Source organism: Necator americanus, chromosome III (assembly GCF_031761385.1).
Source record: "Necator americanus strain Aroian chromosome III, whole genome shotgun sequence".
Lineage (NCBI taxonomy): Eukaryota > Metazoa > Nematoda > Chromadorea > Rhabditida > Ancylostomatidae > Necator > Necator americanus.
The window spans coordinates 3634899-3657692 of record NC_087373.1 but is presented as its reverse complement, the minus strand read 5'-3'; the positions used below and the strand labels follow the sequence as shown (position 1 = coordinate 3657692).

The window sequence follows — 22794 nt, the reverse complement described above, 5'->3', positions numbered from 1 at the left end:
TTTGCTGTAATATCAACTCATTTTTTTCAGTGAAAATACGATAATAGAACAGGAAGAAAAGTAAAGAGAAAGGATTAGAAGAAAAAAAACATTTGCATGGAATCCAGAGGAAGAGTCCAGCAATTTTAGAGGAAAAATGCTTAGTGTGCTTAAAATTCCCAAAACTATTCGAATTCCAAAAATTCCAAAAATGAACAGGATTGTGTTTGTGTTGTTCAAGCCTTTTATCACAAACATATATGCAATTGCACATATTTGACGATGGAAGAGCAGTAGTAGGCGCTACTTAACCCATAACTAAAAGTGAAATCATACCCTTATTTGTACGGTTGCGACATTACCGCTTTGATTGAATTCGATGAGTTTCGATGTTAAGATTATCGGTGTGTGAATCCAATCATTTCCGCGAAAACTTTAGGCAAAATAAGAGAAAATTGAGCGATAACCGCTGGACCCAGTTCCCTATTACAAAAAGATCCGGAGATGGAGTATCTGTGCCATCAGCTAGATATGCACAGATTGGAACGGTCCGGATTATCTAATGCACGTCAGAATCTGAATTCAAGAAAGGTTTTTCATTTTTGAACAGAATCGGAAGCAGGTTCATTTTACAGCAACATTATTAAGTTCTTATTCAATTTTGTAACAGCTATAGGGAGGTGCAAACGTAAAAGATGAAAAGCGCAAATAATCCTTCCTCAGGTTTTTCATATATCAATTTATGTTGTTTATGTTAACTACTAGAAAAGCGAACTAAGAAATATTGTTGCACTTTTTTTGAAAGAAAATAACTGCAAACTGCATTGCTATTATGTCTGTTTATGTCTGAACTGGAATGTAGGATTTCGTAACCGACTCCGTGTAGACTTAATCGGTACAAACGTTCGGTAGATAACGTTACGAGAAGAATGGCAGTGCCGGTTTCCCAGCTCCGGCCAGTGCTTTTATCTGGGTAGCCCTGTCCACGTATGGGGACATCTTTATGTGGCATTGGCAGCAATGATTCAGCAATTAGATGTCATCTCTTAGCAGCCAGCGAATAATTTCCATATATTTATAGTGGGTCGTACATCACGATTTTTTTCCACAACGGATATTCTTAGCAACGAGACGGTGTCCATGACTTTTAATTCTCTTTTTTGCTCCTACTACGTTTATCGGAATAATTCACGGCAACCAATTTTTCCCTCGATCTCTGTTGCACACTGTAGGCTGACCAACAATAGTTTATGGAAGAAGTATAAGATAAAAGGTGTGCTGACGGGGAAAAAGCAGAAGTTTTGCCGGAATGGACGTCTTCCAGAACATAATTAACAAAAGCAGTGTTGAAGTCATGCTTCGAATGTCTGAAACAAAGGTTACGCAAACTGAAAACTTACCATTATTGGTGCTTTGATAGTGCAAATTCCCACCCAGGCACTGCTGTTTCGTGTGTCATTGAGCCACGATTAAACCGTCTTTTTTCTTCTTCTTCGAAGTCACACGCTTAAGGGAGAATATAATACTTAGAACCGCAATTTTCCATTTCTTCAGCGCAATCATGAGAAGGTGCCCATCTGGGATCCAAAGAGCAGTCATTTTTGTTTTACGATTGGCGAAGTTCCGGCGGGTGGAGCGACTTTAAACATTGTAAGAGCTGTTTGCTGTAACTAATTACAACAATAAAAGAATCTTCCTGTGGATGTTGGCATAAACACAAATTTTTTTTGAGCAAATTATTGAAATGACTACTCTTGCTCTTGTGTGCTCCTTCTCCGAATGATTGTAGAGCACTCCCAGACATGAAGAGTAAGCATCTACCTCACGCACGAAGATTGGCAATGAGTAAGTCCGTTATATTTATCCAAATATTTTTAACCATGCCGAGTGGTGCAGTCGGTTAGAGGTCCGTTTCATGACTTTCATGGTTCAAAACCGAACTAGGGCAAACCAAGCCTTTTATCCCTCTGGGGTCGATAAATTGGCATCAGACCTGTCTGGAAAGACGAAAATACTGAGTTGATTATCGGCTAACCCCGCAAGTCATTGTATAGACCAACACGCGTTTCAAAAACCTCAACGATTACAAATTCCAGTAAAACGTTTGCGTTTGCGCATCCCAAGTGGGTTGATACGCCAGTGATTTTATCCTTTAATTAAGCCGAATCAACAAGTCAGATCAAAGTTTTTCTGGCAATTGTTGATCTGAATTGATAATAAAGCGTTGCAATTTTAGAAAGATATTGGGAAAATGTATAAAGCATCTTGCTGTAGTCATTTTCTTGATCCCAGTGGACACATAGCAGAGAGCAACGTATCACGAAGTTCACGTAATGGAAACCTGATAGAGAACATGGAGGTCAAGGTGTAGATTACAAATATGAGCATTCGCTTCGCTCAGTCTCCCGTCCTGGGAAACGATGTTTGTTCCTACGAGCCTTCCTAGAAAACGCGCCATTCCTGTGCACGCCCCGCATCCATGAGCGAGCGGTCGGAAATCAATGAGGTCTCCTCAGCAGCCAATTCAAATAAGATAAATAAATAGGCTGCTGAGGGAACCGAAGCGTGTACAAGAATGACGCTTGCACATTTCTCCAACTAACGTCGATTTCTGTGTACATTCCGCCTCGGCATCCTGTAAACAGTGGACTTTAACAACATCCGTTCGACATTACGTAAGATATCTTAAATATTTTCGTTTTTAAAAAATATCTATATTTATCTAGATGTTTTTTTTGTGGCCCGTTTTTTCTTCATTTGTTCGAATTCCAATTAGTTGTTGTTTGTGTTTAGTTACCTTGTGTACAATGGTGGTTATAATCGTATTCCTCACGAGAACATTTTACGTTGTCTCCGATTTCAGATTTTTTTCTCGATTTTATCACGGTATAGAATAGAAATTAGTTTAGCATATCATTCTATTTCTACCTTGAACAGAAAGTATTTATAATCTGACGTATTTAGAGTTTAAGTATTTATACTCATAGACGGTTATGTTTATCCTCTGAACGCAATGCACTCAATTCCGCAAGAGACCCTCTAGCTCTTCATCGTATCCGTCCAAATAAAAATAGGTACGACCCCATATGCACAACCACAATCGCCTCCATCACAGTGCACAATGATTCGTGATGCACAATTATGCAGGATGGCTTTTTTCTGGAAGAAAAAACATAGCATACAACTTTAAGCGTGATTATGTAAACAAATAATTTCTTGTGCAACAACAAATAAAGCCGTTATCTTCTTCAACATGATTTTTCAAAATCCTAATTCTTCTTCTCAATTGTGCTGTGCTTTAGAGAAAAATTAAGTAGTGGCATCTTCCAAAAAATTGCATTTGGATCTTTGTAACAACGCTCTCTTCGTTCTTTTCTGGAGAAATTCAAGCATACATTTCACATTTTCCTTTTTAGTTGCGTCATTTGTGGAGGCGGGTGTAGTGTAGCGGTTAAAGGTTCCGCTTCCTGCACAATCGATCGAAGGTTTGAATCCGCCCCTGTGCTCACCAAGTCTTTCATCCCTCCGAGGTCGATAAATTGGCACCACACTTCCTCCCCTGGGAGGATAAAACCACTGACTTGACACATCGGTTAGCCAGCGCAAGTCATTATTTCTGTGGAGTATAGTATAGGCCAGTTACATGCTTGTGACGATTCTGAATTGAACCTCAAACGATTCTGAATTGAAGTGAACGTGGGGGCGCAGGTCCCAAGCGGATTGATTAACGCCAAGCACTTTATCCTTCATTTTTTAGATGCGTCACTTCTACACTTGAAGAATATACCAACTTGATTTTACACTTGAAATTTCTTCGTTATCACCGCAAATCGAGAAAATTATTCGAAGTATGAGTTTTTCTCCTATATTTTCCGAACATTTAGCAGAATTATGTGCTGACAATGAAGATAAGGTTCCACGTCAGATCGGATCACGTAAACCGTTAGCGACTATCCATGCAGCCGTTTGTGTGAGTGTTTCCATTTTTTGAAGAAGGCATGTTACCAGACTGATGATGCAATTCAACACCACAGCGCCCGTCCCACCTCATTTTGTCGCTTTCTGGCGCCTGCACACAAATTCGACGCCGTAGGACCAGTTCCATCCCATTTTATCGCTCTCCTACCATATTATTTATATTGTTGATATCGCTTCGAGTATAAAAACGGTAATAGTTCACTTTCAATAGGACGATTTTTGGAATCACAGAAAAATGAAGTCTCTGGATTTCTGGAACCATCGAACACACCTATGAACTGCGACCAAAAAAAAAATTAAAAGTAGAGGTATTAGATCAACCCCATCATTGCCGAATGTGTCTCCGAACTACCCTCGGCCCGTATTTATACGGTTCCCCATAGCTAGCTTCATTCATCGATGAAAGAAACTAACCAAACCCGTATTCATCTAATGGAAGGTGGCTTACAAGTTAACCTTCAACTTATGCTCCTCCAATGACATTTCTGAAAAAAGGAAGAGTTTCTTTTCCTTTTAAAACATGTCCTGCTTCTTCGTAGATGTCGGCACTTGTGTTCGCACGGTCGACCGCGCGCTAAATGTCGGGCGAAGAGAGCGACTGCGGACGCGTTGCGGTCACACGTTTAGAAATGAGATTTATTATTATATTGACGTAATTCCTATTGTAATATGATCGATAAAAACGGCACTGGAAAAATCACGCGCTCATTTATTAAAATAAAAAATTAAGAAGATCGTGCAACAATCCATCTATAAAATTCTGAAACTGATATTTTAAAAGGGGTTTAGTGCGGTTTCATGTTGTCCGAATAAGCTGAGGATGCACCTGGATTTTGATTTGGGCGGGTTTTCTTGCCTAAGTAGCTTTAGCAACAAACTTCCATAATAACGTGATCCGCATGCTACGCTTACCTATCTGTTCAATGAACAAACAAAAATATAATAAAACTTAAGAACAACAAGATACAATTTAACATAAAATTAAAAATATTTCGAGAAATAGAATGAAATGATTATTTGTTAAAAAAAGAGCGGTATACACGACAAGAAAGTTTTAAATTGTTACTAGTATTGTGTCGAATTATTCCAGCAAATGGTGGAATTTACATACATATGTTAGTTCTTTCACTATACGTCCAGACTCCGCTAAAGCATATGTTCCGCAAGCGCAAGCATTACTTCCGCTGCGCAACCGTCAGCGAAGCGATCGAGCTCACGAGTCGTTTTTTTGCGGATCAGTGTACATGGCCGCATAATCGTTACTGCTTGCGAACCAGAAGTAGGATGAAATCCTTGCTTAGGTTGCGAATATGGGAAAAAATCCAAATAGGTATAGTATTTGGAGCTAGTACATTTAAGGAATTTTGTAATTCTAGGCCTCTAATGGGAATGAATAGGCATTAATAGATAAGAAAAAACCGCATGACGCTGTTGCTACTTCCTATTCCATTTTCTTTTCTATTATTTGTTGGTTTCATCAATTATATTTATTTTTTTAACTTTTTCTATTGCTATTTTTTCATCCAGCTTAATTTCTGTATCATACTTTGTGTCGTACAGCTTCCGCTACGTTTCTTTCGGTTGCCACATTATGCCGCACCGATCGATATGATCGATCGACGTTCATAGTTGCCTCATGTTGCAGCTGCGCGTGTATTTGTCGTAGTGCGACAAGCGATGGGACAAGAATTTTGGCGGCAACTCTATTTTCGTTCTTCATTCATTATATAATTTGTGTTTTAAATTTCTAATGAGTGGGGAACGATTGACGAAAGAAACAGATTCGATAATTCTAGCAAATTCCTAGTCTTTAACTGCTTGAAGCTGGATGCACATTGAAATTTCCATCAAAAAGTTCTCTTTTCATGTTTTGGTAAGAAGACACAAAATCGATTACCGGCTACCATATACTCACCTAATTTAATCAGATTATTATTCTAATCAATTAATATCATTTCCATTTCTTTTTTCTTTCAGAATCCGCACCTGCAACACAAAAAGCAACTGATGTAGCTCTATTTTCTAACAATTAAATGAAACCTCGTAATTAAGTCGCATGTGTAGACTTTTTTCCTAGTTTGTGCTATTTAACGACATACGAATTAGGAGACTTGAACCTTGTGTAAAGCACGAGGCGATCAGGTTCACTCATGGTTCTTTTGGCTTGAAGCACAGACAACGTAGATGTTATAAATACAAGTCTGAACGCTTGTTAGACATCATTGGCAAGCAATGTCATCTCATTTCTACCTTCTCTTCGCCTCATTTCTCCTCATAACTCAACGGTACGTTATTTTAGCAATTAATTCGAATTAATTCGACCAGTTGACTTCACTTGGTACTGATCAGTACGGATTTCTTTTAAAAACCATAGAATTAAAAAGGTTCTGAATGTTAGAAGAATAAAAAAGATCAGAAGTGTCAGAAATTACTATTTTAAAATATGCCTGGAGAGGATTTTTTTTCCAGAATTAGTTGTTCTGATTTTAGTTACTTAGTTTAGTGTTTTTGATATTATACGGTTGAGTTTCAGCTGAATTTCCCTCAGCCTTCTTTAAATGAATGCAACCAACAGCAACACGAAAATTTGAATATTTCAGGGTTGGTGCTAGTTTCCCGACTCCTATCGCCGAAGGTTTGCCACTTTTTCTTATAAAAGAGATTTAATTTGAGAGAGCGAAGACACTTCTCTTATCCATCAAATAAGGAATCATTCGATTAGATTTATTGGAATTTGTTGAATTTGTTAAAACTTTCACGTTATTCACAGAAGAAGCACCCGTCGCAGTCGCGGAAGAACCAATTCCTCAGCTTGTTGCCGAACCAGTCCATGCCGCTCCGGACGTGGAACCGGCTCCGGTGATAGCACCGGCGCCAGCGCCAGTAGTAGTTCCAGCGCCAGCGCCAGTAGTAGTGCCAGCGCCAGCGCCAGTAGTGGCGCCAGCGCCGGTAGTAGCACCAGCGCCAGCACCGGTGATAGAACCGGCCCCAGCGCCAGTAATGGTACCAGAGCCGGTTGTAGCACCACAGCCAGTTATAGCGGCAGTTCCAGTTCAGCCCCAAGTATTAGTAAGATTTAAATTTTCTAGCACTTTTTTTTTAAATTCCCTTTCTCTGTTCTTTTACTAATTAGATAAACTACCCTCATGATCTCATAATGTGGTGTACATTTTTAAAAAAGTGGCAATTTCCAGCACGTGCCTCACCATAAACCCAACAGGGAAGTTCATAATGTTGTGAGCCATTACACTAGAGGTTAGTACTTTTTTTTGGGTATTTTCAACAATCCAACAAACTCATAACCGAGATATACGCTTTCTTCCAGAAAGTGTTGGAAAATCCGCAACTGCTATGGTTTCCGGAGGTGACCACGCCACTGTGGATGATATGCATTTCTTACCTAACGATCATTTCTTCGACGGCTTTGCCGAACCGATGCGAAAGACACGACTTCATCGCCAAAAATTAACTTCCAAAAAAGTTGCACGAACGCACAAAACCTTTGAAAAGAAGAAGAAGAACTAAGCTTTAACAAAGAATGACGTCATCTTTACATGTCTTCTTTACATCAACTCAATTACTGTTCATGTGTTTTTTTGTAAAGGAAAAATAATAAAGTTTTAAGTTTTTTTTTCGGTTGTTAATCCCTTCCACTCCTTCCCTTAGATTTTTCAAGCAAATCTCAAATTAACTCCATGTTTCCGTCATTGAATTAGTCCATAAAATTTTCCTACATTCAGCATAATAGGAAATTAATCACAGCATCCAAATTTTTATTTAAATTTCATCCTTTTTAGATTACCTTCATTGGATAGATTTTTTCACTGAGTATAACAAGGAGGAAGTAGGAATGATGTCGATGGATTCATCATAAAATTTTGAGTGTTCGGATTTTGAGGATACAAATAAGGATAATCGAACAATGTCTGCATATAAGGGATTGGTTGATGTCGTATAAGTGAGCGATCAGCTGAAAACCATACAGATTTAGTTAAAATTGGAAGTGATAACGGTAGCCGAACAGACCTGAGGCTGTGCTATGACGTCGTTCGCTCGGAAATACCGTAAGCGGAGCATTAGTGTCACATGTCTGACATATTGATGTACTTATTTGTAAGAAATATTTAGAAGTATTTGATTATATTTGGAAAATTGAACTCACTTTTAGAAGATCCACAAGCGAATCGATATAACGTATGGCGGCGTTGAGTATTTTCAGCTTCGACACACGTTTTGTGTGAGTACGTAGCGATGGCAGATGGAATTTCAATGTAACGAATGCCTTGAAATGAATGTTTGCTTTAAACGGAATAAATAATATTTTTTTACAGCGGTTTCATTAAATTTTCTAACTAATGACGGAAAACGAAAGGAAATGTCCGGAATTTTCACCGATACCATCTGATCACTAGGCAATCACATTTTGAAGCTATAAAAACTAACGAAGAAACTTCCTGCTTCCAGGAAAATAAAGGTGGAAGGATAAAGAATAAAAAATGTATTATTTTTCCAAATAAAGTGAATGAATAGTTTAAGCAGAAGGTAGTTTTCACAAAAGATCTAAAAAATCGTAGATAGTCAGAAAAAATGAATGAACAAATGAGAGTTTTCTGGTTTTACAAAATGAAACGTCGACTTAATGAGTTTCATAGTGAGAAAAAGTACAAAAATCACGAGAAGAACACATAATTTCAAAAAAAAAGGTACGTTACGATATGAAATATTTCAGAAGTTGGAACTACAGACCGGAAAATTGAAGAGGATCTCTGGATACCAAGTGTCTTCATTAAAACGCTCTTACTTAACAGATATGTACCAAAGATCTAGTCTAATCTTGTCTTACCTTATCTTATGTATCTTGTCAGATCATTATTGTTTATTATTGTATTATTTATTTTATTATTATATTATTCTAATATTGTATCTTATCGGATAACAAAGATATAAGAGTGGTCCAATTTTGGGCGGTGGGAAGGGGCGGGGGGTGGGAATTTATGCGTATTTGCAAAAAAATCCATAATTCTTTTCCCGGATAGTAACAATAAGAGTTCTACTGGAGCGGACTGAAAAGGAAAAGGAATGTGTGTCAGAAAAAAAGGAGAATGCGAGTTGCGGTAGTCGCGCAGCCCTCCCGCGGGGCTGAAGATTTTGACGCCGACTATAAATCCAATGGGAACAAAGCACGTCATCTTGAATGGAATCTGACCTGATTGACCGTATGGACACGTGTTCGTTCTCGAGCGTTTCGCTTCGCGACTATGGTAGGTTGTTTATGCCAACGTTTTGGTTCCGAACGTCGTTCCGCATCACTCGACTCGTCTAAAACGTTCATTATGAAGAAAAATTTTTTTTTACACTGACTACACAATATCCTACCGTATTGTGGATTGATTTGACGTTGAATCGTGAAGCGATCCTTCACTGTAAATGTATCGGCGATCATTTACCTGTGATAGAAAGTACGTATAGTATTATAAAATAATAGTAAAATATTTAGTCAAATATTGGAAGGAAATTCCACAAATCACTAAGACATGTGAAATCACAAACCTTTTTCCGCGAAAACCACAAAATAAATCTAAATTTTGTGTTCGGCAATTCCATTTCCGCTACTGTTTCTTAATTTTTCTTTTAAAAAAATCACATATTATTTGAAAAGCAATAAGATGTACTGTAGATCACTGTGATCTCGTTTCTCATGCTCACTTTTCGACCCTTTTCCGTTATTTGCTTAAAACATGAGGAAAAAATGGATATACTGCTATTAGTCCGAAATACTGCCCTCTTAGCCACGAAAATTGAATAAGCAATATGTTTTTCTAAGAATTAACGAAAAATTAGAATCGTAGCCAGAAAAAAAAGAACTCCGAGAAATGTTCTAGAGACCAAAACTCTGCGGAGGACAAGCTAAACATACTTTAGCCTTGATTTTCTCACTGAAACAACCGCAAACCAAAGAAAAATATTGCATATATACCGTAGTCAGCTGATACTTGATAATGCCCGAGACGAAGCAGCAGGTAATAGGGCCGCCGTGCCGCCGCCTACCGTAATTAACGGATGAATAACAAATCAGATGTTACCTGACAACGAAATTACGTTTATAATTGAAATTTCGATTCCGTTAGAAAAACATGTACATTTCAGAGAGTTGCCTATTTTGATTACAAATGTGGACTCCATCCACAAGTTTTATGATCATTCTAAATCCCTAAAGCGGAAGCTGGAGTTCTAAATCCTATCCAGTGCGGATTTACGGACTTTCCTAAGCATCACTTTCTCCTATCCATGTTTCTACTCCGTTCCGCTTGATTATGGTAAGCTGGAAATTCAATATGAGCCAGAAGTTGAGGATTACGTCCAGGAGTGTGTACCTGCTTGCGTTGGACGCCACGTAACCACTTAGGTTCGAACTTGAAGAATGTTCAGAATATTGCAACTGTTTCTAATTAAAACTCGCCTTGATATTTTGGCTTTAATTTTCGTAAAATAATGCTTTGAAAAGCATTTAATTGCTGTTTACGGACTGTTCATTAACCCTTGAAATCTTCGTGAGCCTCTGCGTACGCAGAACATAAGCTAGATCTATAAGATTTATTACCATACAAAAGTTTAAATAGGCGAACATGTTGCTTTTACGCAATAATAATCATCCGCGCACTACAACGATGATGAGAAAAACAAATAAGAGCTACTGCTTTTTACAACGAAGTTATTGTCTCTAACAAGAGAAACAAATTGTTTGAAAATGATGAATATGAGGTAAACGATCAAAAACACAACAAGTAGAATAAAATGTTTCAAAAAAGTGAGTCCATTGAACCGCGAGCGGATTTAAATGCGAACTGATTGGCTCGAGAAGAAACCAAAGTCTGCGATTTCATTCCTGAAGTATAAACTTATGAAGAGAAAGTAATACAGGAAATAAAGTATAGCAGACAGATACCAAGGTCTTAGCTTTGCAGACATTTAAGATAAACAAAAAGGTTTCCGTTGAGAGTTTTCAGCTACGAAGAACAAAAGTAGAAGGAATTGAATGCAAGAGAAGAAAAGAAAGACTTCTAAGCAAGTTATATCTAATAAACAAGAGCGAAATAATGAGCTCAATTGTATGCAGGAAACAGAATCAAAACACTCACCACCAGCAGGGCCATCCTGTGCAGATCCAGTCGCAATCACTCGCTTCATTCCCTGGAAAAAAGAGAATGAGTTCGTTAGCAAATTTAGATACCTGAGACAACTTTGAATGACAATTCAAAATTTAAATAACATTCGCATTGATTTACTACAATAAAACAATTCGAAATTTTCTACGAGTTCTGCAGTTCCAGCACTTCCGAAAAAAAGTTGAGAATTAATGTATGTTCTTAATCTTATCTAATTAGTAATGTGCTGGTTAGATCAAATTGCAGTTAAGGGACTTCTCAGAATCTTCTCGAACCTTGTCAATGAGAATTGTTGACCTACCGAGCACAAACATAACATCTATTTTGTACAATAGCAAAAGTACTCTGTAACAACTGTATCGTAATTGCACAAAAGTGATGGAAACACAACAAATTCGCGGTAAGTTGATGGTTTTCATACGGAAAGCCCCACGATACGAAAAGTATTGTCTAACCTCCCAAATTCTAACACCAAATAGAAGAAATTATTCCTCTGTAAATTTGATGAGAAGAAAGTCCCCGACATAAAAAAAGAGAAGTAAATCCAACTAAAAAGACGAAAACAACATTATAACTAAAGGATAAATTCAATAATAGTAAAATTTACTAAAGTAGTGAAGAATAGTACACCATATAAGAGATCAGAAGCACCACAAAGTATGCGTACCTTAATACCCTTGGTGACTGCCTTATTATTGAATTTCAGCCAGTTACTTTTCTCGCTTTCCTTCGCCAAATCCAATTCTTTGCGCTTCATCTCCTTCTTCTGTGCACGCATACGTCTCCTTTCACGTTCCGCCTGAAAAAATAAGAGAGTTCGAATAAAACATGCACTAAGTTGCAATGAATTATCTTACCAGCCACTCTTTCTTATTTGATGCAGTTTTTGAGAGACCAGTACGTCCTGAGTCGAAAACGTAGTTCTTCTTATGAGAGTCAGGTGCATCAGTAAGATCAGAAGGATCCACGATTGTTTTCTGGCCGCTACCTGCAAGGAATATGACAATAGAAAGAACATTGTAGTTTAAACATCTTGACCTCATTAATATCCCAGCTCAAATGTGCATGCAGAAGCTCTGGACTTTTAGAAAACTTTTTGAATTATAGCTTTTATTTCGCCTTATGTGACAAAGAGGGTAACATCAAGGGAATAATAGGATCATATGTATAAAAACGCAAACAATAAGAGATTTGGTATTATTGTACCTATAACTTGCTGCGTACACATTTCAAAAACATATATACGGTAGATTAATAACAGCAAATACGTGAAGTCATTTTGTAAACAGTATACCGAAAAAAAAGACAGCTTTTCCTATAGCTTACGAAAGCAGTAGTAAAAAAGTGCAAGAACCACCTTTTTCAACACTGACAAACAATCCACTTTCCAAACATTAAGACTCAACCTACATTTGCTAGGAAAGTTTCCGAAACTATGTAAAAAATGAAGACTTCAAAGAAACAAAAAGAAAATGGAAAGGTTAAATTCAGGAAGCCCATTCCGAAGTGTAACTTCCAGTGTAGTATTTGTGCAGATTTTCTCTCTTCGAAAATCACTTACTGATAAAAATAACAGCAACTCCAGCAGCTGTCAGAGAATCAACCACGGCTACTGCTCGATTACCGTTAGGAAGAGGTGCCATAACACGATCGCCGACCTATAATCAATATGAATGAATATGCTTAGAAAATAATAATAAAAATAATAATAAGCTTTCAGGAAACCCGTACGGCAGAATCTCCCTTATGGGCATGCACGGATTGCAAAAAAAAAAAAAAAGAATAATACTCGAGAGACAAGTAAATACTGGTGAGAATCATACTGAGAGAATCACCTCATATTTCTTCGCTGGATGCGGTGCAACTGGAGCAGAGCCGTTTGCGGAACCCGATGCCGAACTGCTCGCCAATTCTTCCTGAGACGAAGTCACTTTACGATGAGCAGTAAAAACACAGCTGATCGCACTTCAGAAGAAAAATTGAAGCAAGAAACGAAAAAAAAAAAGAATCACTCACCTGAAGAGCAATGACTTCTTCAAGATCAGCTTTCAGCTTCTGCAACTCCTCATTGTCAGGATCACCAAGTAGAGCGGCTTCTACCTAAACATGAAAGTGACTGTAACTGTGTGAAAGCACCAACTTTTTTGATAAATTATGCAAATGTCTGAAATCAACGAAAAAAAGATCAAGCACCAAAACAATGAGAATTAGAAGCAAGAATTCACAAAACAAAGTGCATAATCTTCACGTACCTGTTGAAATTGTAGTCTGTAACTGGCAAGCTCTTCATCGGCCATGTTATAAAAGGGCGCAAGATCTAAAAAGAGTATTCTAACGAAGATATACAACAAAATTAAAAAGGAAGAAAGGAGAGGTCTCAATCCAACTAGTACTTCGAGTCTACTTACGAGCATGAAGCGAGTATAATATTTCAAAGTAAAGAGAATATTAGACTGATCAGAAAAGACAAGAAAGCAACGAACAATCAAGCCAGAGCAACGATTTCCACGCTACGACAGTACGAGTCCACAATAACGCTTAGGCACCAGTTTTGCGCGCCGACGTGTCGTAGCGACGAAGTAGTCCTTGTGCGTGGTGGTGCCATTATTGTATGGGACTTCTTCCGTCGCATTTTCCACATCAAGTCAAAGAACCTGTGAACTGCAATAACTCAAAAAATCCATTACTAATATTCTCTAACTCTATCCTTCTGTACCTTCCTGGTCATTTCTTCCCCTTTACTTTGTATCCTTAAAGTGCCTTCTCTTTACTCACCTTAGTAGTACCTTAAGGAGTCTGATTCCTATGGAATTGGAGTCTGAACAAGTCAAATTTCCACATTCTGCTTGTTCGGTTTCCTTCTTTGTCTTTTTTCTTTTTTTCTTTCTCATTTTAGAGGCAGTTCCTCAAAAAGTGGTCAATATTATGATTATTTGGTCGTATCAAAGTAAAGGGTAGTAACCATGCCAAAAATCCTACCGGATCAGATCAGTTACCAACTTACTAGTTTGTTAATTCAATTGGTATTTTAAAGGCATCACCCCACGAATCTGCAGTGGTACGGATTTCCGGTGGAGTATTCGTATACGGGGTTGTAGATTATAGGGAGGAGGGTGATTCCGTTCATTTCTTCCTAATTGCCATAGAAAAGGGCCTAGAAGATACGGCTCTGGGCGTTCCGGCGCACTATTTCCTACAAGGAATTCGATTGGAGCGCGCCGGCCCTGTGAGGCGCCGCATCTTCTGGGCCGTTTTTTACGACAATTAGGAAGAGATGGATGGAACCACACCCCTCTCCATAATCTACTATCCCGTATACGAATACTCCACCTGAAATCCGCACCACCTCAGGTTTGTGGTATGCTACCTTTAAGTATATATCATATATTACTTTAATCAAACATCATTCGAACCACACTCAGAGCGCAAAAAATTAACCCTTTGACGGCAGCGCAACTCAACGTTGAACCGCACGGTTTCCAACGGTCATTTTCCGTTACTTCCCAATTTTTTAAAAGTTTTTGTACTTAATTAGTTTATTATCTTCGAATACTATCGCACACAACATGGGCATGGAAAAAGGTTTCTATCTACTGAAAACAACAAACAAATTCAACGGTTAGTTGCAAATCACACTTTTTGTGCAATCTTTAAAAACATCCAATGCAAAATTGGCTTTTTCATTCACTACAAACAATCCAATGAAGTTTTTGATCTCAGCGACATAAGTGTCATCAAATTTAGGATCCTTTTCCTTGCTATGTTTACTCGTTTCTTCGACAGTTGATCACCTCGATCACCTTGACTCCCGCTGATCTTCGAACTGGTCGAGCTGGCGCCAGTAATTCTTCCATTTTTCCCAATCGCGTGCCAGGGTAGCCCAGTGGTTCCTCCTTTCGCGTGGGACACGAAGAGCATCATATTTTCTCTGAAGGACTTCGTGAAGAAATCTGACCATCGGTAGTGCGCTTAATATCGCGGGGAACCGAGCCGCTCACGGCTCTGGTCCAACGGTTGTCATCAAAGCGCATCACGTGTCCGGCCCACCTTATTTTACTTTCCTTGGCAAACGCGGCGGCGTCTCTAACCTTCGATCGCTGACGTAGGAGAGAACTTCGAATCCCGTGCCTCAATTGCGTGAAACGGGATACTCCTAGCATCACTCTCTCAATTGCGCGTTCAATGACGCTCACCGCGTTTTCTTCCTGCTTGCGAAATGCCCAGGTTTCCGAAGCCTAGGTCAAAGCAGGAATTACGGTGGTGTTGAAGAGGTGAGCACGGAGCCGGGTGTTCCTGGTCTTCTTCACTACATCCTCGATGCTTTTGTACGCTTCCCAAGCCGCTCGTCTCCTTCTGCCCAGCTCAGGGGTCAGGTCGTTCATCATGTTCAGTTCCCGACCCAGATAAACGTAGTTGGTGCATTCGGATATGTTCGTTCCGTTGAGCGTGAAGGGGGCATCCGAGACCCATCTGTTCCGCATGAACATCGTCTTTTGTAGATTCAGCTGAAGGTCGATGCATCCACATGTTTCGTCGAATTCGGTCAGCATTCGTTCCGCTTGGCTGATGCTAGGTGTTATCAGTACGATGTCATCAGCAAAGCGCAAATGGTGTAGCTGCCGACCATCAACCTTCACTCCCATGTCGTCCCATTCCAACTTTCGCATTGCGTTCTCGAGGGTGGCTGTGAATATTTTGGGTGAAATTGTATCACCCTGTCAGACCCTCCTCTTCACGTCAATGATGATGTTCTTGTAGAATGGCGAAATTCCGGTCGTGAAGTTACTGTACAACTCTCGAAGTACCTTAATATACTGAGTAGGGACGCCTTGGTTGTCCAATGCTTCCACGACCGCTTCCGTCTCGACTGAGTCGAAGGCCTTCTTCAAGTCGATGAAGGTGAGACAGAGCGGCATCTTGTACTCTCGTGATACCTCGATGAATTCCGAAACAGTGTGAATGTGGTCAATCGTGCTGAATCCTTTTCGAAACCCTGCTTGCACCCATGGCTGCCCTTCAACCAGGACTTTTTCAATCCTATTAAGGATCACTCTTGTAAAGAGATTGTAGATGACGGACAGTAGGCAGATTGGACGATAGTTGCTGATGTCATGTGGATCTCCCTTTTTATACAACAACACGGTTTTGGGCTCTTCTGGTGTTCTGGTCTTATTCTGGCACCTTCGTCAGTTACTGGCAACAATTCCTTGCCCAAATATAGCTCTCAAAAAACGATTGGTTTGCGACAGCTACGCGACTGATCATTTGGACCAAATTGATGCGAAAATTTCTGGTCATCATGAGTTTCTGCGTCGCTTAACCATTCGTCTGTTCCCTCTCACTATCTGACGCCGACAATCTCTCATTAATTCTCGAATCTTACTCCTTATCCGCAAGCAGCACTAACATCTTTGAAGGTAGAACCATTTTCTGTAGTTTCTTCAACAGATTCATCGAGTAGTCTTTTAAAATTGTTCTCTAAATCGTCTAACTCAGATTCGTCCATCTTTGGCTGCTAAAACTCACTTAACTGTGTATAAGAAGATAAATGAAGCTAAAAAAAAAGTCCTATAACAACGCGATTAGCAACAAATACAAGATAAATTATGTAAAAAGGCAAAAATTTGTACACAGGAAAAAAGTGGTAACCGTGGGACCACGCGGCTCAACATTGAGCCGCGGCTGCACGATGCCTTAAAACGTGCCTGTCCCACGTGCCAGACAGCAAAAACGTGCACTGTCGTCAATGGGTTAAACAAAGAAATCAGGGGCTAGGTTCTAATTTCTCTTGAATTTACACCGCTACATATCAGAAATACGGTCTACACCGGAAATATTTCTAATCTTTATACTTATATCATCGTGAGCTTTTAAAGAAAGTAAGCGTACAAAGACTGTGATCACACAACATATGACAACATAACAATGCGAAAGCAACAAATGTATGACAATCTGAATCAGGACTATGGCCCTTTAGGCATAATTTACACAGATGGTGAGAATTCAAAATTAGATCTCCAATGGAATTTTAATCAATCGACTTCAAACACTTCTTCAGGCACGTTCATTTTCTTTGCATAGTCTTCAAGCATTGTCCAATCACTATTGGATATTGGAGCGAACTAGAATGCACAATAAAATAGTGGAATACACTACTTTATTCTACTAGCTACTTTCAAAATAAGTTCTACATTGCTTTTCAAAATAAGTTTTACATTGTTTTGCTCAGGAACTGTTCTGTAGTCACTAAATAAAGGCAAAATGTAAAACGCGAAGTGTTGTTAGAAATTCGGCGCATTCTAGCACTGCTCACCTTGATATGCGTTAGATTTTGTGAAGAAAGGAATGAACCGCCTTGTGAGTCAATCTTCTTGCATTCTACAGCATCGGGAATGCAAGAAAGAGGGATTCCGATCTAAAATACATGATTCTACAAACATTCACTCAGCGACCATGCTTTTCAAAGCAAAAACGACCTCGTTAAACAGAGAAGTCAAAACTTTTTCTGTATCCCCTATGACTTCATGAAACCACACAATAGGATGACAATACATATCCTTGTTCTTCAAGTATTCTGACATCGGTGAGGCTAATATTATAGCTGCTAAAGCCTGGAAACAAATATGTTAATCAAGAGGTTAAATCCGAGGAATACCGAGCGATATGAAGGAACTCACTCTGGGATTGTGAGGATGAAGTAGTCGAATCCATTTTCCCTCGCCAGAGGTGAGACTTCCAAAACATTGTGACAAAAATGGGGAATAGTTGTAAAGTTCTAACAGCAGATGGTATAGAAATTCCTCTCTGGAATATCGATCAACTTGGTGTTTATTGGCGCATTCATACACTTCAAAATCCCACAAGGAACAGTTTTCTAGTGAGAGGACTCGAGATAGGTGAGAGAAGAATGAGTGCAGATGACTGATGAGAAGAAAATTGGGTTGAGAAGATGCAGAAAACATTGAAAATACGAGTGATGTATTAAGTGGAACGAAAAAGCATCCCACTAGCTTGAGAATGAATCAGGAGAATCTGCTACAAAAAAAAAAAACTTTTTTCAGACCATGCAAAATTAGTCTGATCTCTTAATCAACTGGTTAATATTGTAGTATTACTTTCTAATGCTCTTGTTCACATCTTCACGTCGTGTGTCGTCCTCGGATATGACTCTGCTCAACCTGCTCATTCTTCGGTTAGAACTCGCACGCGATCAATCCATTAACATCATAATTTCACGAAATATGCAAATTTTTGAAATTCTGTACTTGAACTCTTGAGTATTGCTGATATCATCGGACAAATAATGCGTAACTGCAGTTCTTTAGGTCCGTGTTTGCCTTTCTATCCTTGAATACCTAGAAGTTTTCACGTTCGCGATGCTAGTTACAGTGTATTGTCGGGTCAAAACGACGTGAAGCACGGACAGTTGCGTAAGCGGCTGCACTCGATGCGGTGCTGGCGAACTGCAGAGATGGGTGGCGGTAGTGAGGATCCTTACACGATCCCGACCTCTACCGCGCCGCTTCGAGCGCAGCCTACGCAACTCTCCGTGCTTCATATCGTTTTGACCCAACTATACATTGTAGGATTTTAGAGCACGTTTCTCATCTGGGATTAAGCACTATCAAGTAAAATGAGTAAATGAATACAGTGTAAGGAAACCAAAGGAATTCAGACCGTCATGTCAAGTAGGTCTCTCATTAAATGACTCATTAAATGCTAAATGACAGACCTGTAAACGAAACTAAGTAATGAGTCTAGCGCAATAGTTTACGAATAAGAGAGACATATGGATGAATTCTATGCGAGCTCTAGCTGAAGCTCGAACATAATGGGCTCGGATATGCCTAAGGACGACACACCACGGCGAAGAAGCGAATAGCAGCGCTGGACCATAACACCCGCCCGGCGATCAAGTCAAGTAAGTCAACTAATGAGTCTCACCGTCGCAGTACTTTCTCCACAGACAGAAGTGCTTTCTTCCGAAACATGAAGATGTGCTTGAGGTTCGGTATCCCTTCGCATAAGGGTACGAGCCTTGCTTCGAAAGACTGAGTTTTCAGGACGCAAAGAACACCAGTCGGAAGATGAGCTCTTAGACATGTGATGGCGGCGTGCAGTAGTTCACGTACTTCCTGAGAAAAAGTATTTTAAAAACTATCTCAAACGGTAATCGACCTATTACAAACGCAGCAATCTTCAGAAATATCTCAAAAATGTAGGCGATGCATGGACTATAGAATGGATTTAAGGGAAGCACACTTACACATAACTACACAGAAACATTAATCCTGTCGCGTAAGCGCCGCTTCGAGCGCGGCCGCTTACGCAACTGCACCGTGCTTCATGTTGTTTTGACCCCGATATAACTATCTGCCGCATGATTCATGAGTACACCGCGACTAGATCTCAAAACTCACTGTTTCGCTCATAAATCCTTCTCCGAGTGCAATGGTAAGTGTTGTCAACGCTGGATGCTCGGCATAACAAACAGAAAAACCCGGTCTGAAACTTTACTCACTTAGAGGTCTTCAGAAAACCGACCCTATCTAACACCCAACCACACTCCCCGAAAAACAACACCATGCACATGCGCGACCAAGCCTTGCTACGAATGTCACTGGGAATGGGCCGGCGACGGAAATTCCTTACCTCCATTATGAAACGGGAATTTTTCTCAGAAAAATGTCAAGTACTGTAAGACACATCTTATGCCATTAATGTCAGACAACTGGAAGTGGATAACATCCGGGCGTTTCTGGATTAGTTGTTGTTTGTGGTTTGCTTGCTATTATTAACATCTACGGCTATTTATTTGCTAAAGACTTGAAAAAGGAGAGGGGGCAGACGAGAGCGGAAAGACGAGGAAGTTTGAATTGATAAGAGAGGATCTTATCCCAGGTTTTTATTATTTTCACTTCATTAAATTTTTGATCACTCACAGCCTGCGGTGGAAACAAAGTAGTTAGAAAATAGGTTACTCTTATTATTTGTACAAGACCTGTGCAACATTCTTCCTAGTAACGTGCTACCGCATCGAGCTGTGTTGGTGTATAATACGGTTTTCGGCTGAGGTTGAGCGGCAAGTTTCTCAGCAAACTTCAAGAATTCGCTTCGCTTCATCTCTGCCGCAACAAGAGCCTATAAAATACAATTAAACTCCCTGAATAGATATGGAACATGAAGCAGGGCTAACCCTTTCAAACAGTGGTACAAAAATAAAAGGGAATTCACTGATGTTGTAGCTAAAAACCGGTTCGGGGAGCAGCACAAACAACACATAGTCCTGAAAGGTGTTAATTTAGAAGAGCAGTCAAAGCTGTTATACGCCACCACGTTTGAGAACAATATAATAATTACAAACCCTTTCGATAGCGTAGATGCTCCAGTGTGAATTGTTTAGCAGATCAGCGCTTTCGAAATGTCCAGAGGCAAGAACGAAGTCCTGTCTCTTAGCGATTTCTTCTGGATCGATTTTGTATCTCCAAACAATCGAAAGCATCCTCACTTGACCATCAGGGATTTCTGCAGTGTCATTAAATATTCGAATACCCTAAACATTAGCACTTATAGCCTAGTACTAAAGCCTACACTAATACTGAAGTGGATTTTTCCCAACAAATAGACATATGAACTCACCTCAGTTATCTTCTGACAAACCCACTGTAGTGTTAAATAAATAGCGTAAAGGAAAAGCCGCAAGACTATCCGAGCTTTTTCAAACGCACTGTGCATACTGAAAACACAACAAGAATAACTGCGAACGAAGTGAATCGAAGTTGTGCGCAACTAAATTACTCAGGAAGAATTTTGACAAAAGAAACTTTAAATTACGTCAAGAACTGGCACCTGGCAAATATGATGGAATGACAACGAGAAAGAAATATGGGAAAGAGACAAAACACAGCAGAAGCACCCGACAAGGAAATGTCTGTTGAGAAAAAGAAACAATGAGTCGAGTTAAAATCCAATTTGAACCTTTATACTTTGTATTTGCGACCTCCCACTACTGATTATCTAAACTTTCCCACCATTCCTCCCCGATAAAACATACAGAAGCAAAGCAAAACAGCTCGTGCGCGCTAATCACGTTAAGCACTTTCATCCGCATCATACTAAAAATTAAGACAGAAAGCGTATCTGTTAAGGAAATGTTTAAAATAGAAGAAAAGCTAGACATAAAACCAGGTAATATTAAAAGATCTAGTGAATATAGGATTTTGAGGGTGACTGCGACACTTCATTAAAGATTTAAAGAAGTTAAGTTAAAGCAGATTTAAAGAAGTTTTATTTTCTATACTACAGACAAGACTTGACGCAATGAGGCACCGTGTTAAAAAATAAACTATGTTTATTTTTTAACACGGTGCCTCATTGCGTCATTTATTATTTATTATTTACTTTCACTGACAGAGAACGAAATGTGAAGGCCACGAATAATCAATAGTACACTTTTGCAACGTAGCGTGCTATCTAGTTTCATGCGAAAGTTGATTTTTAGATAAATCAGAAAGAAAACGGAAAACTTTCAGCGTAAGCACCGAAGCTCCATGAAATGTTTCGGAAGAAGAGAATACGAACAACTATTGGCAGAAAGAAAGAGTCGACATACACTCGCTCAACACCCACTCTTCTCTGCTGACACATATCTGATAGTAACAGCGCACAGTGATCAATGGATGAAAATTCAAATATAGCTAAGGTTACTGACTGATCGAATATATATGGTTTTTTCTTCTACACACTGAATACTCCATCCTAAAGAAGTATAGAGTTCAAAAATGGGCAATAAAAACAGCAAAAATATTTAATAATTTACCTGACAGCTCCAGTCAAGATCATATCCCGACTCATGTGTTGCTGAGTACGATGAACAAGTCGAGTGATTCTTTGATAGCGCGATCACTTGCACCTTTACAGCTCTTCTCTTCATGTTATTGTTCCTTATGCGAGCCGTTCACTCACGGGACATCAGAGGACTGGCCGAAAGCATGGTCGACCATGCGCCTGCAAGAACGACGACAATATTTGCCTGCAACTTGGCCGCTCAACTCATCTTTTTTCGATGGACTAAATTTGCAAAATCAATCGAGGACGGCAAAATCTCCGCACGCTTTGCTAAGGAGTTTTATACTATCGTTGGCGATTGCTAACATTCAGAAATGGGATATATCTACGAACACATCTGTTCCAGCACAGTTTTTCCGGCTTTCTGCAGATCCTCCCAGTAGTTCCTCATGAAGTAGCCGGAAGTATTTCCACTGAACGTCTAGGTAGAAAGAATTAGGGAGTGCAGTGAAACAGAAACAGTGCAACGTTGCAGCCTATGCGTCCCATGCGATATGCGCACCTGCTGGAGTCACTATCATGACGGAAAAATCACAATAGTGCTTATGCTTAACTCTATCCATAACAAGCTCTTACCAATAGTTTTACTCCATTTCTTGCTATATAGTTGAACTTAATAAATCACAGATTCCAAGCATAGATGTGAAATATCGCGAGAGTCTCCTTATTTGGAGGAATCTTGTGCGAAACTGCCATTCGCCATCCACTGTTATCTTATCGATCACAGAGGATAAAGCATACTATACAAACAAGAATACATGAGAAAAAACACAGCGAATTTCTTCTGAAGATTATGTTTCCTGACAATCTCACTGATGTTATT

At 39.4% G+C, this 22794-nt stretch overlaps 6 protein-coding genes across 6 annotated transcripts; 1 reads left to right on the top strand and 5 right to left on the bottom strand.

Annotated features, from left to right (window-relative positions):
• Positions 1-6519: 6519 nt before the first annotated feature.
• Positions 6520-7482, top strand: RB195_008514 (uncharacterized protein; the record flags this gene model as incomplete). Its single annotated transcript, XM_064195052.1, has 4 exons — positions 6520-6592; positions 6728-7026; positions 7152-7212; positions 7283-7482. The coding sequence occupies 4 exons, from the start codon at positions 6520-6522 to the stop codon at positions 7480-7482; spliced, it is 633 nt and encodes a 210-aa protein (XP_064046197.1).
• Positions 7483-7778: 296 nt separating this feature from the next.
• On the bottom strand, positions 7779-9400 carry RB195_008513 (uncharacterized protein; the record flags this gene model as incomplete). Its single annotated transcript, XM_013443361.2, has 5 exons — positions 7779-7927; positions 7984-8047; positions 8120-8239; positions 9164-9276; positions 9334-9400. 5 exons carry the CDS (start codon positions 9398-9400, stop codon positions 7779-7781), a joined length of 513 nt encoding a protein of 170 aa, XP_013298815.2.
• Positions 9401-10757: 1357 nt separating this feature from the next.
• On the bottom strand, positions 10758-13420 carry RB195_008512 (uncharacterized protein; the record flags this gene model as incomplete). The annotated part of the gene is made up of 8 exons (XM_064195051.1): positions 10758-10843; positions 11097-11148; positions 11791-11922; positions 11981-12111; positions 12685-12781; positions 12959-13039; positions 13140-13223; positions 13376-13420. 8 exons carry the CDS (start codon positions 13418-13420, stop codon positions 10758-10760), a joined length of 708 nt encoding a protein of 235 aa, XP_064046196.1.
• Positions 13421-15358: 1938 nt separating this feature from the next.
• On the bottom strand, positions 15359-15790 carry RB195_008511 (uncharacterized protein; the record flags this gene model as incomplete). Its single annotated transcript, XM_064195050.1, has 1 exon — positions 15359-15790. The coding sequence occupies one exon, from the start codon at positions 15788-15790 to the stop codon at positions 15359-15361; it is 432 nt and encodes a 143-aa protein (XP_064046195.1).
• Positions 15791-15841: 51 nt separating this feature from the next.
• Positions 15842-16629, bottom strand: RB195_008510 (uncharacterized protein; the record flags this gene model as incomplete). Its single annotated transcript, XM_064195049.1, has 2 exons — positions 15842-16297; positions 16531-16629. 2 exons carry the CDS (start codon positions 16627-16629, stop codon positions 15842-15844), a joined length of 555 nt encoding a protein of 184 aa, XP_064046194.1.
• Positions 16630-17155: 526 nt separating this feature from the next.
• Positions 17156-21977, bottom strand: RB195_008509 (uncharacterized protein; the record flags this gene model as incomplete). The annotated part of the gene is made up of 11 exons (XM_013443363.2): positions 17156-17245; positions 17437-17538; positions 17600-17734; positions 17801-17927; positions 19068-19258; positions 19544-19628; positions 20125-20264; positions 20320-20409; positions 20488-20676; positions 20763-20859; positions 21943-21977. 11 exons carry the CDS (start codon positions 21975-21977, stop codon positions 17156-17158), a joined length of 1281 nt encoding a protein of 426 aa, XP_013298817.2.
• Between the last annotated feature and the right edge of the window lie 817 nt (positions 21978-22794).